General features: G+C 47.1%; 1 protein-coding gene across 12 annotated transcripts in view; it reads left to right on the top strand.

Moving 5' to 3' along the window:
- The window catches only part of MICAL3 (microtubule associated monooxygenase, calponin and LIM domain containing 3), a 237192-nt gene that overhangs the window by 128946 nt on the left and 92705 nt on the right, over positions 1-15541 (top strand). For all 12 annotated transcript variants that reach the window (XM_034949077.3, XM_057301001.2, XM_063603456.1 and 9 more), the window contains 7 exons: positions 745-871; positions 2256-2352; positions 4548-4695; positions 6948-7144; positions 8724-8836; positions 8927-8989; positions 10095-10268. In XM_034949077.3, the coding sequence (XP_034804968.1) occupies positions 745-871; positions 2256-2352; positions 4548-4695; positions 6948-7144; positions 8724-8836; positions 8927-8989; positions 10095-10268 (919 nt within the window). The remainder of the gene's footprint in view (positions 1-744; positions 872-2255; positions 2353-4547; positions 4696-6947; positions 7145-8723; positions 8837-8926; positions 8990-10094; positions 10269-15541) is intronic.

The following is a 15541-nucleotide window of genomic DNA, read 5'->3' as shown; positions in this document are numbered from 1 at the left end:
AAAGGCAAGTTCTTAATTAAAGATGTTTTCATATGGAAAAGAGGAAAGGCAAGATAGGATTTCATAAAATCATAGAAACCTAAAGATGAGTCTCCTAGACTAAGTCTTCTCTTACTCCTTTCCAAGATAAATTTCTTACTGACAGAGAAGAAATTAAAAGTAGCTTTGAATTCAGAGGAAAATGCCAAACTGCTTATAAGTGTTTCTCAAACCCCTAAATGGGATATTTTGAAGCAGATTTTTGCAAATGCAATAAAAATCCTGTGATTTGCTTTCTGATAAAGAACTAATGCCTTAACCAGAAGAATTAGAGAGACAAGATTTCCCAGATGAAATTGGGAGTTGATATCATCTTATTTTGTCTCTTATTTAAGGTATTCTGACTAAATATAGTGATAATTCTTTTTTGTGTTGATTTTCTTTAAAATTGAAGTAAATATTGGGATGCTTGAAAAAATAAGAGTAAATGTGTGGCCTTTTGAGTTGGAGGCAGCATCTGTGGGCGCTCACAGTTTTGTGCCTGCTCTCTCTCCTTGGCTCTTACCCGGTCGGTTCCTGTGGGATCACTGCGGGTGGGTGTGGGGAGCAGGGGCTGACGTAGGACTCAAGAAGACTGGTCAAGGATGAGGATTTGTCAGGCATGTCAGGTGACTTGCTGCGCTGTCAGAACAATCATGAAACGAGAGGGGGATGGATGTTCATGGTGCTGGTCCCAACTCTGAGTATATTGTTGTGTTATTGCAGGGAAAGTATTTACAGGTTGCTGCCTCAGACCACCCCTGAGAATGTGAGTAAGAACTTCAGCCAGTACAGTATTGACCCTGTCACTCGGTATCCCAATATCAACGTCAACTTCCTCCGGCCAAGCCAGGTAAGACCTTCTTGTCAGTATTTACATCTGGGCCCATCTGCAGGACCGATGAGAATTCTGATCTGTTGAGATGCGTGCACCTATTAATACCACACATACAAGGATACTTTTTTAGTCATCCAGGTAGATGTCTCTCTGAATTGGTAGAAGTAGATAGTATTTTCCATCAACAGATTGAGAGCTAAGGCATAGAGTTGTTAAATGACTTAGAGAAAATCAAACGTGATAGGAATCCAGGCCTTTATGCCACGTCTTCTAATTCAAATTCTTACTTTAGGGAAGAGCACTTGCCCCTTAGTGAGGAGAGGTAACTTCCACCTGTGTTGTTGCTGCTGGTCATGTGTGACTTACATTGTCTGAACCTCAATTTCTTTACCTGAAAAATGGGAATAATAATCCCTGACTACTCACAGGATTATTGTGAGGACAAAAGAGATTGTTCACTTGAAAGAATTTGTTCTAGTGTAATTTTTTTTTTTTTTTTTTTTTTTTGAGATGGAATCTCGCTCTGTCACCCAGGCTGGAGTGTGGTGGCACGATCTTGGCTCACTGCAGCCTCCACTTCCTGGGTTCAAGTGATTCTCCTGCCTCAGCCTCCCGAGTAGCTGGGATTACAGGCACCCACCTCCACGCCTGGCTAATTTTTGTATTTTTAGTAGAGATGGGGTTTCACTGTGTTGGTCAGGCTGGTCTTGAACTCCTGACCTTGTGATCTGCCCACCGCGCCTGGCCCCTAGTGTAATTTTCTGTTCACCTTCTACTTGAAGTTTATACCTTTAGGCCTTCTGTTAAGAGGCAGCATTATTAGTAGTCCAACCGAGACTCTTAGAGGGACCTCCATGACCGAGTAACTAATTTTTTCTCTTTTTTCTTTTTTCTTTTTTTTTTTTTTTGAGACAGAGTCTTGCTTTGTTGCCCAGGCTCTCTGGGGTGTGGTGGCACTATCTCAGCTCACTGAAGCTTTGACTTCCTGGTCTCAAGGGATCCTCCCACTTCAGCCTCCCAAGTAGCTGGGACTACAGCTAATTTTTAAATTTTTTGTAGAGACGAGGCCTCCCTGTGTTTCCCAGACTGGTCTCAAACTCCTAGCCTTAAGCCATCTGCTGGCCTCGGCCTCCCCAACTATAGGGATTATAGGTGTGAGCCACCGCACCCGGCCCTGTGTAGCTGATTTCTAGCACAAAGTCCCACAGTTAAAATGTGTTTGTTTTTCTCAAACCCCACCTTATTTCATAAAAGATTTAAAGGTCATCATCCTAACTTCTGTCTGAACTTTGCCCAGCCTTCTATCCCAGACTTTCCTTTCAGCCATTCTGCTCTTAGGTAGGAATTTGTTACTTGATATTTGATTTTCTTTCTGTTTGACTTTGTAAATTTCTGCCAGGTGCGCCACTTATATGATACTGGCGAAACAAAAGATATTCACCTGGAAATGGAGAGCCTGGTGAATTCCCGAACCACCCCCAAATTGACTCGCAATGGTGAGTTCTGGTGGTGGCTTTTTAAAATGCAGGCAGCCCCTTCAGAGAAGTCTGTACTTATTCCCTGAGCCACAAGGTGCGGTCCGAGGCAGTGGCTGAAGTACTGTCTGAGACAGTGGCTCTTAACCCAGGGTGATTTTGCCCTCCGGGGGATACTTGGTAGTTGTCTGGGGACATTTTTGATTGTCATGATTGGGAGTGGGTACTCCTGGCCTCGAGTGGGCAGGAGCCAGGGATGCTGCTAAACATCCTGCAATGCACAAGACGGGTCTCCACCACACAGAATTACCTTGGCCTGAGGTGTTATGAGAGCACAGAGAGAAACCAGATACAGACGCTGGGTAGAGGGGAGAGAGGGAGAGAGTGTGAGAGCTAAGGTTTTGGGAGAAGACTCTGTGGAAAAAGTCTTTGGCTGGGTCCTGCAATATAGCCAGGATTCAGTGACAGGTGAGGACCACTCCAGATTTTGTATGTATTGAAGGCCCTGAATACTTTTTTGAAAGAGAATGACATGAGCACACCTGGTCAGCCACACATGAGAGGGGATGGAGGAGGGAAGTACTAGAGGCAGGGAGACCAGGTAGAAAGACCTCGCCATAGTCAGGCTGAAGGTGGTGGAGGCCCAGATCTGGGCCTGATGCTGGGGATGAAGAAGGGAGGAGGCAGTGGAGGAGACCTCAGACTTTGGGCCAGGTGCAACTGGGTCCCAGGCCAAGCTTTACTGCTGGTGAATTGTGCGGCCTCGAAGAGGTGATTGAATAGCTCTGAACTTCGATTTCCTTGTCTGTGAAGTGGGGGCAGCAGTGTCTACCTCACATTGTGATCATGAGTGCCGGGCCTGTGGTGGATGGTCATTGCCATCGTTGGTTATGTGAGAGAGAATGGTAAAGAGGTGAAGTTGATGGGCAGGGGCAGTTGATCGCCTTGTGGGGCAAGAGGTAGGTGTTTGTAGATGGTGCTACATCAGCGTAGGCAAGGCAGAGGGAGGGCTGAGAGGGTTGAGAGGTTTGAGTCATTTGGACATTGTGAATTTGACGTGCCATTGGGATGCCAGGGTGGATGTGAGGACCAGCAGGCAGTTGGAAACATTTGCATTTTTCTCCACTGGAGCGTCTTCTCTTTGAAAGCAGAGAGTGTATCTTTATTCACTGTTTTTATTTTAGAGCATGGAATATTGAAGTTGCCTGTTACATATTGGATGGTTGGATATACACATAGGAGACAGATCTGAGTAAAAGCTCATTTCTGAGCCAAGAGATGGCACCAGAAGGTGGTTTTATGTGTTATCGCAGAATACATTTTCATGGCGAAAAACCTAAATGAAACAGGATTTTCATGATACTTGGTTTTTAGCTTATGTTCACAAATTACTAAATGACTTAGTACAAACTTCAGTTGCCCTCGGTAAGGGAACAGACTTTCTTGGATATAAATAGTTCATAGATTCTCTTGAATGGCCGATATCAGAGCTCTTCTGATGTGATTAATAATAGGATTTTTAAAGAGGCTGTTCAGGTTTTAGAAGACGTTTCAATGAACTGTAAAAAGCATCCCAGCACATGTGTTTGCCTATTCAGTTTCTCAGGGTTGAGAATTCATAGTACAAGGTGCCAAGCTCTGTTCGGGGACTGTCTGGTCTGGGGCCCCAGCATTGTCAGCGGAGCCCTGCAGGGCTTCTTCTCTTGGCAAGTTATGCAGTGCCTTGGAAGTGCAAGGGCAAGGCCTGGGTGCTTTGGGTTGAACGTGCCACCCTATAGAATGGAGCCTTTTCTCCTCTCCTCTTCCCAGTGTTACTTTGGAGGGGGTAGGCTTCCTCAGCTAGGTGCCAGCGACTGTCCGGGAACTCAGAGCTGCTGTAAGCCAGGCTGGCCACACAGTAGGTGGCGTTCCTCCACCTCAGTGCCATGGGGACAGCGGGTTGTGGCTGTCAGGCTGTGGTCCCTCAGGGTACTGGGGGGTGGACGTTGACCTTAGAGTCTGGATAAACTAGTAGTTTCTTTTCTTAGAATTCACTGTCATGATACCATTTGCATAACCTTATTCCTCACTGTTTTCTTTGCATGGAAACTAGTGTTGACTGTTTCGTCCCTACCCTCAGTAATTTTTCAAAGTGGACATGTGTCCTGCAAAGAGGATTCTCTGTCAGCATTACCAGGTGACCACACCTCCAATAATAATGTGTTTTGTTGTTTTAGAGTCTGTAGCTCGTTCAAGCAAACTGCTGGGTTGGTGCCAGAGGCAGACAGATGGCTATGCAGGGGTAAACGTGACAGATCTCACCATGTCCTGGAAAAGTGGCTTGGCCCTTTGTGCAATTATCCATAGATACCGCCCTGACCTGATGTAAGTTGTGATCAAACTTTGTGTTTTTTTATACTCCTCAAGGATCTCAGACCACTCTGCTATCAAGTAACATTTTGTCCTTTTTCCTAGAATGAGGTACATAGTAAGATACTTTCTCTAGAAGGCAGTGATTTTGATTTCACTATATTTGAAACTCTGTATGTCATGTATTATATAGCTCAACCCAGGAATGATTTTTATTTTTGTTTTTTTCCAATTTTTTTTTTGTGCTCCTGTAGCTGAGTTTTAAAAATCACAACACTCATAAGTTAAAAACTGGTTTTGACACCCACCTGGGCCTGTTAGCTTCCCACAAAGGAAAACCGTTTATTGGCCCTGGTTGAACTCTTCATTTCGGCCAGCTATCTCTCAAATTCTGTGGGTCACAAGGGAAACTTGGCTAGAACATTTGGCCAGCTCAAGGCAAATGTGTCACTACTAACAAAGCAAAACATCATGAACAGTTGACCAATTTATGATGGTTCATTGGTATTTTCTCTGTGTTAAAGACTGCGTTTTTTAAGACATACTCTGTTGTCCTACCCACCTATCCCAGTGACATCTCCTTTGGCCATTCTCCACTCACCTGTCTACAGAATCAGAGTTCTAGGGTGACCCCGGGTCAGCTGCGGGGACCAGCACACCCAGGTTCCCCCATCGGCATTTGTTACCACGGAAGCCAAACAGAAGGATTCAGAAGCAGAGCATGTTGCATTATTTTGGTTTCCTGTCCTTTTCATCATTAGGTCCACTTAAGGGGCCAATTTCTGTTTGTTTTGTTTAATGATTGCTTAAGGAATCCTACAAGATATAGTTGCTGTTTATATGATGGTTATAAACTGACGAGGCAAGAGCTGGTAAAAATAGCCTTGTGCAGTGTGGATTACAAATGGGGATTTCTGGTGTGCTTGGATGGAGGTAAGTGACCTCTGGTGCTCCTGTCACTTAGCTCACCCAGAAGTTGATAGCAAGTAAGTAAAAATAGGGCTTATTCACTCCTGCCAAAGAAAGGGGGTGGGGCAAGGAAGAGCAGCTTGGGAAAGACTGTGATCAGTGGCAGAGGATGGGCAGGTGAGTCAGCTCTGTTCCAAAGGCAACAGGCAGAAGTGGTTGAGGGAGCCTAGCAGGTGGGGGTGGAGGGGCGCCTGGAGAAGGTTAGGGGACCGTCTTCTAGGAAGGCAAAGCAGCACAGGGACAGCGCAGCACTGTTCAGCAGCAGTGAGGTCATAGTTTCAGAGGCTGAACCTACGGTGAGGAGGAGTTTGAGAAAATGGAAAATGCTGTGGGATCCTAGATTAACACAGAATTAAGGGCTGCTGGGTTAACCTGAAGTCATGTAAAGAAGAATGCGATCAGTCTTCTGAAAAGCAAGAGGCTTAAACCCAGTAGGAAATGGCCATTAATCTAAATAGGAAACTTAGCAATGGAAAAATTTTTTGAGGAGGATTTTGGAATTTCCCCTCCAGGAGAAGGCTAAGATTGATCAGAGCTGATTTAGTACCTTAACAGCTTGTCAGGTCTAAGGGCCATGGTGGGTGATAGTCCCAGGCCTGTAGGAGCAATCTGATCCAAGTGGGAGATGTATCATGTTTTGACATTAGTTTAATGTGGATGGGCCATACACAAGGATCAAGATATATTAAAGATAGTTCCTATTATTTTTTATTTTTATTTTTAGAGACAGGTCCCGCCCTATTTCCCAGGATAGAGGGCAGTGGCACAGTCATAGCTCATTGCAACCTTGAACTTGCGGGCTCAAGTGATTCTCCTGCCTCAGCCTCCCAAGTAGCTAGGACTGTAGGCATATGCCGCCATGCCTAGCTAATTTTTAATTTGAATTAAATTTTTAATTTAAATTGAACTCCTGGGCTCAAGCAATTCTCCTGCCTTACCCTTCCAAAGTGTTGGGATCACAGGTGTGAACCACTGTGCCCAGCCAGTCCCTATTCTCGAGCTCACATTTTAGTAGTAAATTTGTGTTACTAGAAAAATGAGAGTCGTTTTTTGACTTTCTCCCTTTTTTTTTCTTTGGTGGGTAGACCTTTAATCACTTCCTGAGGTTGCTTTGCTTTTCCTCAGTAAAAAGAAAAAGAACGAGGTGAGATAAGACAGGTTTGCTGTCAGATGTCAGCGATGCACAGCACCCTGGATTTTAGCTGAAAACGGAGAAAGGACGATGACTCCAGGATACTGCATTTCTGTTTAAGGACAGTCAACCTATCTTGATACGTTTTCCTTGTCCTGTTTCTCAGAGATTTTGATTCTTTGGATGAGCAAAATGTGGAGAAGAATAACCAACTGGCCTTTGACATTGCTGAGAAGGAATTGGGCATTTCTCCCATCATGACAGGCAAAGAAATGGCCTCCGTGGGGGAGCCTGATAAGCTGTCCATGGTGATGTACCTGACTCAGTTCTACGAGATGTTTAAGGACTCCCTCCCCTCTAGCGGTAAGGCCTGGGAGGAGCTGCTTTGCGGCCCCCTGCTGCTGTGCTGTGGCCCAGCTGTTCTTCCTTCCTTCCGACTGTCCCGCAGCAGTGCCACCAAACACAAAGTTACTCTGTGTTTTTACCAGTTAGCTGTCAGGGAAATCTCTGGAGCTTTGCTTCATTATTTCTCCCTTCTCTAGTAGTGTGTTCTCAACCCCTCCTTTCTTTCTCACTGCATTTATAAAAATGCAGAAATCGTTCCTGTGCCGTCTTTTTCCGTGACCACCACCTTCTAGTGCTCGTGCTCTCAGAGCCAGCCTTTTTGAAGAAGTGGTTTGTGGTTGTGGCCTCTGCTTCTGCACGGCCCAAACTTTGTAACGGGTTATAATCCAGCTTCTCTTCATACCGCGCTACTGCAGCTGTTCCCCAGTGAGGAGGATTCCCACCTCATACTCTTTTCTCAGTTCCCATCTCTCATGCACTTGCTTTTCTGCATTGTTGAGCACTGGAGAACGATGTCCCTTTTCATGGAATTATCTTGTCTCCTCTGTGTCTTGTTCCCCTTCTTTCTCCTGTCACTGTGCATTCTCTGGCTTCTTTCTACTCCTACTTGTCAGCACTTCCCAAAAATCTTCGCTTGGCTCTCAGCTTGCTGCCTCAGGCTCTCATAGTGCTACAAAAAATATTCCTGTTGTCATTAATTGTCCCTTAGAGTAAGTGTAGGTTGAGGCTAGAGTGTTGGCTGTGGGGTCTGACCTGGATTTACAGTATCCCAGGCTTCCACTTGGCCTTAGGCAAGTTACTCAATTTTCCTGTGTCTCACTTTCCGTCAACCTATCTTGTAAAATGGGGTAACGGGTGTAAAATGGGGATAATATGTATAATTACATTGTGATGTGCCAAGAAGGATGTTTGGCCAGTGGAAGTACTTAATAAATGTTAGTGATTTACTATGAATTAATGACTATTTTAAAAATTGCTGTTGTTACTAATGAAACATTGAAATCCAAAAAGCTTGCGTTACCACCCTCCAGTGCTTTCCAGCCCATATATTCTTGTAAGGATCTGTGGCTTTTCCTGGTTAGCCATGCCGTTCTTACAACAGAAAGCCACAGCTCTAACATCGACGTACCCATTCAGTGCCACCCCCATCTGTGTGCAGCTCAGAGTGTGGCATCTGCATACACTAAAACCAGGAACCCTGAGTTCATCGCCTCTCTGCTTTTCTCTCTCCCTCCCTCTCTCTCTGTCCTGAAATTTTTGTCACAAAAACGAGCCTTCAGCATTCTGCTGTAACTAACAATCACAGCCAGCTTCCAACTTTTGAAAAGCAAAAGTGCAGGTTTTGGTAACTGTAGTAGATTGGGAAGAAGAGTCATTTTTGTTTATGTGGATGAACAAAAGAAGGCTCAGTGTCCATACCCAAGTATGCATTTCCTCCGTGGCATTTCCTACTGAGACCACATGCTTGTCATGAAGCTGGTGAACCTTTAGAGCCTTCTGAGGCTCTGCGAACCATCCACGAGGGAGAGTAGTTTTGGTCAGGATTTTGCGGCGCCCTCAAGGGCTGTGCTTGAACATCACTGGTTTCTATTCCCAGATACCTTGGACCTAAATGCCGAAGAGAAAGCAGTCCTGATAGCCAGCACCAGATCCCCTATCTCCTTCCTAAGCAAACTTGGCCAGACCATCTCTCGGAAGCGTTCTCCCAAGGTATGTGGAGGAGTCTCTTGATTGGCTGCAAAGCTAATGGCAAGGTATGTATGGCTAGAATAATGCAGTTTCCCTCCTCCCTTGGTACAGGATAAAAAGGAAAAGGACTTGGATGGTGCTGGGAAGAGGAGAAAGACCAGTCAATCAGAGGAGGTGAGATTCACTTGGGGAATTGCTAGAATGGTCATGTGGAATCGCCCCTTTTGGTTAAAATTCTTCATTTCCACATTGGTATTGCTAGGTCTTTTCATATTCATCCTTTATGAGAATTTCTGTTGGGCTTTTTCTTTTCTTTTTTTTCTTTTCTTTTCTTTTTTTTTTTTTTGAGACAAGAGTCTTGCTCCATTGCCCAGGCTGGAGTATAGTGGCGCGATCTGGGCTCACTGCAACCTCCACTTCCTGGATTTGGGTTCAAGCAATTCTCCTGCCTCAGCCTCCCAAGTAGCTGGGATTACAGGCATGTGCCACCACACCCAGCTAATTTTTGTAATTTTTTTTTTTTTTTGAGACAGAGTCTGGCTCTGTTACCCAGGCTGGAGTGCAGTAGTGCAATCTCGGCTCACTGCAACCTGCACCTCCAGGGTTCAAGCGATTCTCATGCCTCAGCCTCCCAAGTAGCTGGGATTACAGGTGTGCATCACCATGTCCTGCTAATGTTTGTATTTTTAGTAGAGACGGATTTTCACCATGCTGGCCAGGCTGGTCTCGAACTCCTGACCTCAAGTGATCCGCCCACCTTGGCCTCCCAAAGTGCTGGGATTATAGGCATGAGCTACCACACCCGGCCAAATTGTTCTAATTTTTTAGTAGAGATGGGGTTTTACCGTGTTGTCCAGGCTGGTCTCAAACTCCTGGCCTCAAGTGATCCACCCATCTTGGCCTCCCAAAGTCCTGGGATTACAGGTGTGAGCCACCATGCCTGGCCTCTCTGGTTTTTTCTGTGGATGTTTGCCTTTGTTTAATTTTCCAGAGCACACCAGGGATGCACACATGTGCACCAGGGCCTCCTTGTCTCTTTGGATCACACATGTGTTCGAGGGCAGTGGCTTCCTGGAATGTGGCAGTACCAGCACAGGTCCCAGTACTCTTTATATGGCCCTACCTCCAGGCTTGCTGTCTCCGTGTGGACACGGGAACCTTGAGAGCTGAGCCAGTCCACCAGCCCCCATGCCAGGTCCTGAGTGCACTTCTGTGAGGGAGGGGCATGGGGGGAGCCTCCTGTCACAGCGCCGGGTTCTTTGGGGTTGGCATTGACCAGGAGGAAGCTCCTCGGGGCCACAGAGGAGAAAGACCGACCCTGGTGAGCACTCTGACAGACAGGAGGATGGATGTTGCCGTTGGGAACCAAAACAAAGTGAAGTACATGGCGACCCAGCTGCTGGCCAAATTTGAAGAGAATGCGCCCGCACAGTCCATCGGCATACGGAGACAGGTAAGCCCAACCCGTGCCCTGCCCACACCGATTTGGTCAGATCACACAAGAAGGGGGGATCTTTTCCATCCATTGAGATAGGCTGTGTCACAGACCCCGGCATTCGTGGGCTGGCATCTGGCTTTCCCTCGCCTGACTGCAGCAAAGAAGAGCCCTGTATATGCTTGCTTCAGGCTCTGAGGGTTGCTCCGTCCTCAGTGTTCAGGCCTGAGGTGTCCACTGACAAGAATCAGCAGAGGGATCTAAAAAAATCTGTATTCATATACCTGTACATCTGTACACGTTTGCAGACATATTTAAATTCTAGAGAAGTACACACTTACTGAGGAAAATGCTGAAAAGTACAGTAAAGGTAATTAAGCCATCTGTAATTCTATTAATTAATATTTTCCTGCCCTTCTTTCTGGTGTTTTTTTCAGTGTATTCTTGTTTTTGTAGATGAGGTCATTCTTAACATATACTTTTCGATTCTCCTTTTTTCATTTAACCGTAGGCATTCCCATGTTGTTCCTGACTCTTTACAAGCACCTTCTGGAATGTATGGGCATCAGGCTTCTCTTAGCTGTTGCTCTAGTGTTGGATGTTCGAGTTGTTTCTCATCTTTGGATAAACGTTCTTATGATAAAGCTTCTTTTGTGTGTTGCAGCTGTTTCCCGGGATATTTTCCTAGGAATATGAGCATTGAGCGCTAAGCAGCACTCCCACATGCCATGCATGCGAGTGCATGGCAGCAGCTTGTGGCTTGGGGTGTCTTGGTTAGGGCGTGTCTCTCCCCTTGCTTGTCTAAAAGTCACTCTGACTTCTTACAAGAGGCGGGGCTGGGATTTTGAAGATTCGCACTGAAAGTGTCTCATAAATCTCAATGATAACTGGAGAGAGCAGCCGGAGGGCAGGGCTGCTTCTCTGAATTTCTCTTCTCTCTCTCCGTCTTTTCCATGCCCATCAGCCATTCTTCCTATGGACCAGATGGGTGGGAGCAGCTTTGCTTGGAGTCTGGCCATAATTAACTACCTCCCACATCTAGTCTTTGCACGCCAGTCTTTTCATGCTACGGCTCACAGAAAAGGTGGTGATATTCATTGATAAACAGTTGTGGTTGTCTGGAGGCTCTGGCAGCCCCAGGCGCCCCTACCTTGGGAAGGCTGCAATGCTGTCCGTTAGAGGAAGGTTGCCTCTGAGAGAAGGCTGCTTTCCTCATGTTGGATGGGCATAGTAGTTTTCCAAATCAGAATTAGTGGCTTAGACTCAGGGAACATTTAGCTTGGAAAAGAGATGATGAGTATTACAGCTTCTGTTTTCCTTTTTCTGTTCTTTTGCATTTGCTTTTGGTTTGGGGGAGGCTGTTAGCTTTGCTTTAGAAGTGTAACTTTCTAAGAATGAATCCCCCTCTTCCCCACAGTTCACAGATATGGGGCTGTCGCCTGTGAGTTCTTTCTGTTCTTCTCCCACCTTAATGTATTTTTATTTTGTTTTGTCTCCATGTCCTGTCCCCACCCACACTTGGCCTGTGTGTCCCAGCTGACACAAGAGCGTGGGGCCAGCCAGCCGTCCTGCTGCCTGCCTGGGCAGGTTCGCCCTGCCCCCACCCCCCGGTGGAAACAGGTAAAGGAACTGCCAGGGCCAGGATGGGTGCTGTCTCTCCAGGCCTTCCTACCCCTCCTCCTGAGCCAGCCAGGGTTCAGGCCTGTGCTCTGGACTCCTAGCTCATGAGGGCAGGAAATCTCTGCTCATTCGAGTAGTAGCTCTGGGAAAACATTGAACAGGCAGTGCTGATTGATTGCATGATTTGTGTAACTCCTGGGGATTTGAGAAAGTTAAAAGGGAGACTGTTGATTTGGTTTGAAACTCGCTGAAGCTGTGTGGTAGGTGGCTCACCCAAGGGTACCCGCGCTCTTGGGTTTGCTGTTGTCACATTTGTCTCAAGTTGACTTTTTTCTAGCATGTTTCCTTGTGACCTTGGGAGAGAGAATTCTGAGTATGTCAGGCCTGAGAGTTGGGGTGTAGAGCCTTTTACATTAAATAGGAGAATGTTATCCAGGAAAATAGTCTGGAACTATGAGTTTGTGTTTGTTTTAAATCCTGGATGAAGGTATTCCTGGACATTTTCTTGGTGTTTTCTCTACATTTAAATTAATGTTTTTGGAAATTTTCACTAAAACCTTGGCAGGATCTCCTGGAAAACTGCTTATCCTAAGTAGTACAGAATAGGGCAGGTGATGGCACGCGCTTTCTAAGAGAAAACCCAGCAGAGGAATTGGGAGCCCCAGCTGCGTTTCCTCTGTGTCACAGCTGAGCAAGTCCCTGCTCTCGAGTGGAGCCAGGGTTGGCTACCTCGTTGTCCGATATCATTTAGGTGTGCTGAGATACTGAGAGGGCCATGAGCTGGCCCTGGATGCCGTCAGTGCCTTCCGTAGTCGGTCTCCCCAGCCTCCTGTGCTGTAAAGTGAGTTTATTGTTAGGAGATACTGAGGAGTGGTGAGTTGGGTTTTATTTAAATTACTTACATTCAGGCAAAAATGTTCCTTTCTAACCATTCTTTGATAATATAGCACATTAAAGGCAGGGCCCAAAAGGCTGAGATGGAATTTTGGGAGCAGTGTCCAAACTCACAACAGAAGGCGAATTCACTCTTTCTCTGTGCATGAGGGAGGTCTTCTGAAAAATGTAATTGGAAGTTTACTTGCATTTTATTTTCTTAACCTTTGCCTTGATGTCTAGGTGGAAGATATGATTTGAAAGATGATGCTTAGTTGAGGATCTGTTGCAGGGGAAAGTGAACTCCAAATTGGATTCCAAAACCTCTTACAGTATTCATAACGGGTGCCTGAGGTGGGAGGAGCAGAGGGAGAGGGAGGTCAGGAGTGACATAGGCGAGTGGGGGAACAGGTGGTTGTGGCTGGAATGGCACTGAGGGGCCGCCAGAAGCACTCTCCCTGGAGAATGTTGGTAGTCCCTGCCAGCGCAGCTTGTCACCTGAGTCGGTATGGTCATGGTGGAGTAGGAGACTGGCAGGCTCTGTGGGCAGTGGAATAGAACCATGAAAGTCAAACGCAGGTTCTGTGGGATGGGCACTGGAGATTACAGTTGGAGACAGTAGCTGGGCAGATGTATAAATGAGACTTGATTGGTGAGAAATCGTTAGCGGTGAGAACCCCATTAGGTTCTTTGGTACAGGGGATATCCAATAGGGATTTGCGAATTTACCAGGTGGCAGGGAGATAGCACTGTGAACCAGAACTCACAGTTCTTACGTCCATGTGAAATGTATAGTATTCACATAGAACTTTCTCAGCTCTAAATCATGCATTTGGGCCTTCTAAATTTATCTCCTGAAAGAGAGTTGGAGTTGCAGTGCCAGATACTTGCAGAAGCCTGGGACAGAGGAACTCCAGTGGTACCCAGGCCCTGTGTCTGATGCCTCCCATGGCTGGCCCTCCGCATCTCCCTTCAGGAAGCAGGGCTGACTGGCAGCATCCCATTGTGACTCATGGTGCTTCTCTGGAGGTGGTTCAGAGGCAGGCGGGCATTGCCTGGCAGGACAGTGATAGCTGAGTTGACAGAAGGGCCCGCTTCAGCCTAGGTCATCATATGGAAGAGGGAAAATAATAGCAGCTCAGCCTGCCAGTGGCTTCTCTTTATTTCCTTACTTTGTAAACACTGTGGCTCTTCCCTTCCCCACCCTTTTGCCTTTTGATCTCAGAAACACATCCTGAAGGCAAGCTCTGTGCGTTAACCAGCCCTAGTTTGGAAGTAGATTGTCATGGGAGCTCTGAGCGAGTACGGGGCTGTTTCCCCAGACCTCGTGGCTTCCCTGCTCCCCGGCTCCCTGCATGCTGCCCCATGGGTCACCTGGGCACAGGGAGATGAGACTTTCCTTGGAAGGTATCAGAGAGGCCTGGGAATGTGTGATTGTTTCTCAAATACCAGCGGCTTTGTAAATTGTAGACAGACTCTCGAAGGGAATACGGTGGAGGGGGCAGAAATGAGGGAAAAGCCAGGGACATGTATATGGCATTCAAATGTTAGTGAGACACATTTAATTTTGACATCATGCTCCTGCCTTTCTTGCATTTCCTTGTTAGTTTCCTGGAGCCCTTTGAGCCTCCATGAGTGCAGGGACTGAGAGGAGGGCAGCAGTGCCAGCCACTATCACAGCTGCTCCCTGAAGGGGCTGCTGCTTCGCTGCATTGGATGCACGTGACCAAGCCCTTGAGAGGGGGTCTCTGTGTCCCCTCTTAGTGGTTGGCCTGTTTGCCCTCTCTACTCATCAGCAAGCCTATTTCTTGTATCCCCAACTTCCCTGAGAAAACTGTTGCTCCCTGGCACCTGGAAAGTGCTGCACCGCTGGTTCTCCCCAGTCCCGCAGATCACCCCTGTGGCTGTGCCTATCAGAAGGTGCACGTCCCACCTGGGGTCCCACGGGAGACCACTGGGCTGCCCTCTGAGGATGGAGGGGCAAGGAAAGGCCTCCCTGGGGTGCTTCTGACAAACACCCTTCAGTCCTCCCAGAACCAGCTTCCACGTGGCCACTGTTTGAATAATGTTCTCTCTGTTTGTGTCTGTTGGTGTAAAAGCAACGGGAAAAGGAGTGTTCTCGGACCTGCCCCAAAAAAGTGATCACCCTGTCTCCTCCCCCTACTCCACCTCCCTGTCGGGCACATGGCGGCCAGCAGGTGATCCTCTCTGCATGCTCCATGTTCCTGTCTCTGTCTGCCTGCCTGTCTGTGTAGGTGGTTAGTGTAGAGACCAAGTCACTTTCCCTCTTACCAGCAATAACTGTCAAGAAGAAAGGCCATGCGTAGAAACCGTTTGTGGTGGAAGCAACTTTTATGGCCCTCAGGATGGTGCATCCTACATTCACACCTGACCCTGGTCAGTCCCACCCACATCATGGAAACACGACTGTCCCACCATGAACTAGAAGTTCAACTGTAATTGATGTTTGTCATGCATCCGAGGCCCAGGAGCCCTGAGAGCAGCCTGTTTTTCTAAAACCCCACTGAAGGCAGCCCTTTTCTCTTGCTGCACAGTGAGGTGGAGTAAGGCCTTCGGGCGCTGCCGCAGGGCTTTTCCATGTGAGTTTCGTTCCTTCTGATTCTGGGAGCTCTGCCTCTTGCCCGTTCAGCATCTTCCAACAAACACTCCTCCCCCCCTGTACTTGCACGCCAGGCACAGCATTCAGGAGCAGCCCCATAGCCAGCCACAGCTGTGGCCAGTGAGGACAGCAGGCGTGTGTCTGCAGCATGTTTGTAGGATGGCATTGTTGACCTTCA

This window comes from Pan paniscus, chromosome 23, assembly GCF_029289425.2.
Source record: "Pan paniscus chromosome 23, NHGRI_mPanPan1-v2.0_pri, whole genome shotgun sequence".
Lineage (NCBI taxonomy): Eukaryota > Metazoa > Chordata > Mammalia > Primates > Hominidae > Pan > Pan paniscus.
The sequence above is the reverse complement of the archived record's forward strand: the minus strand, read 5'-3'. Positions and strand labels throughout refer to the sequence as shown.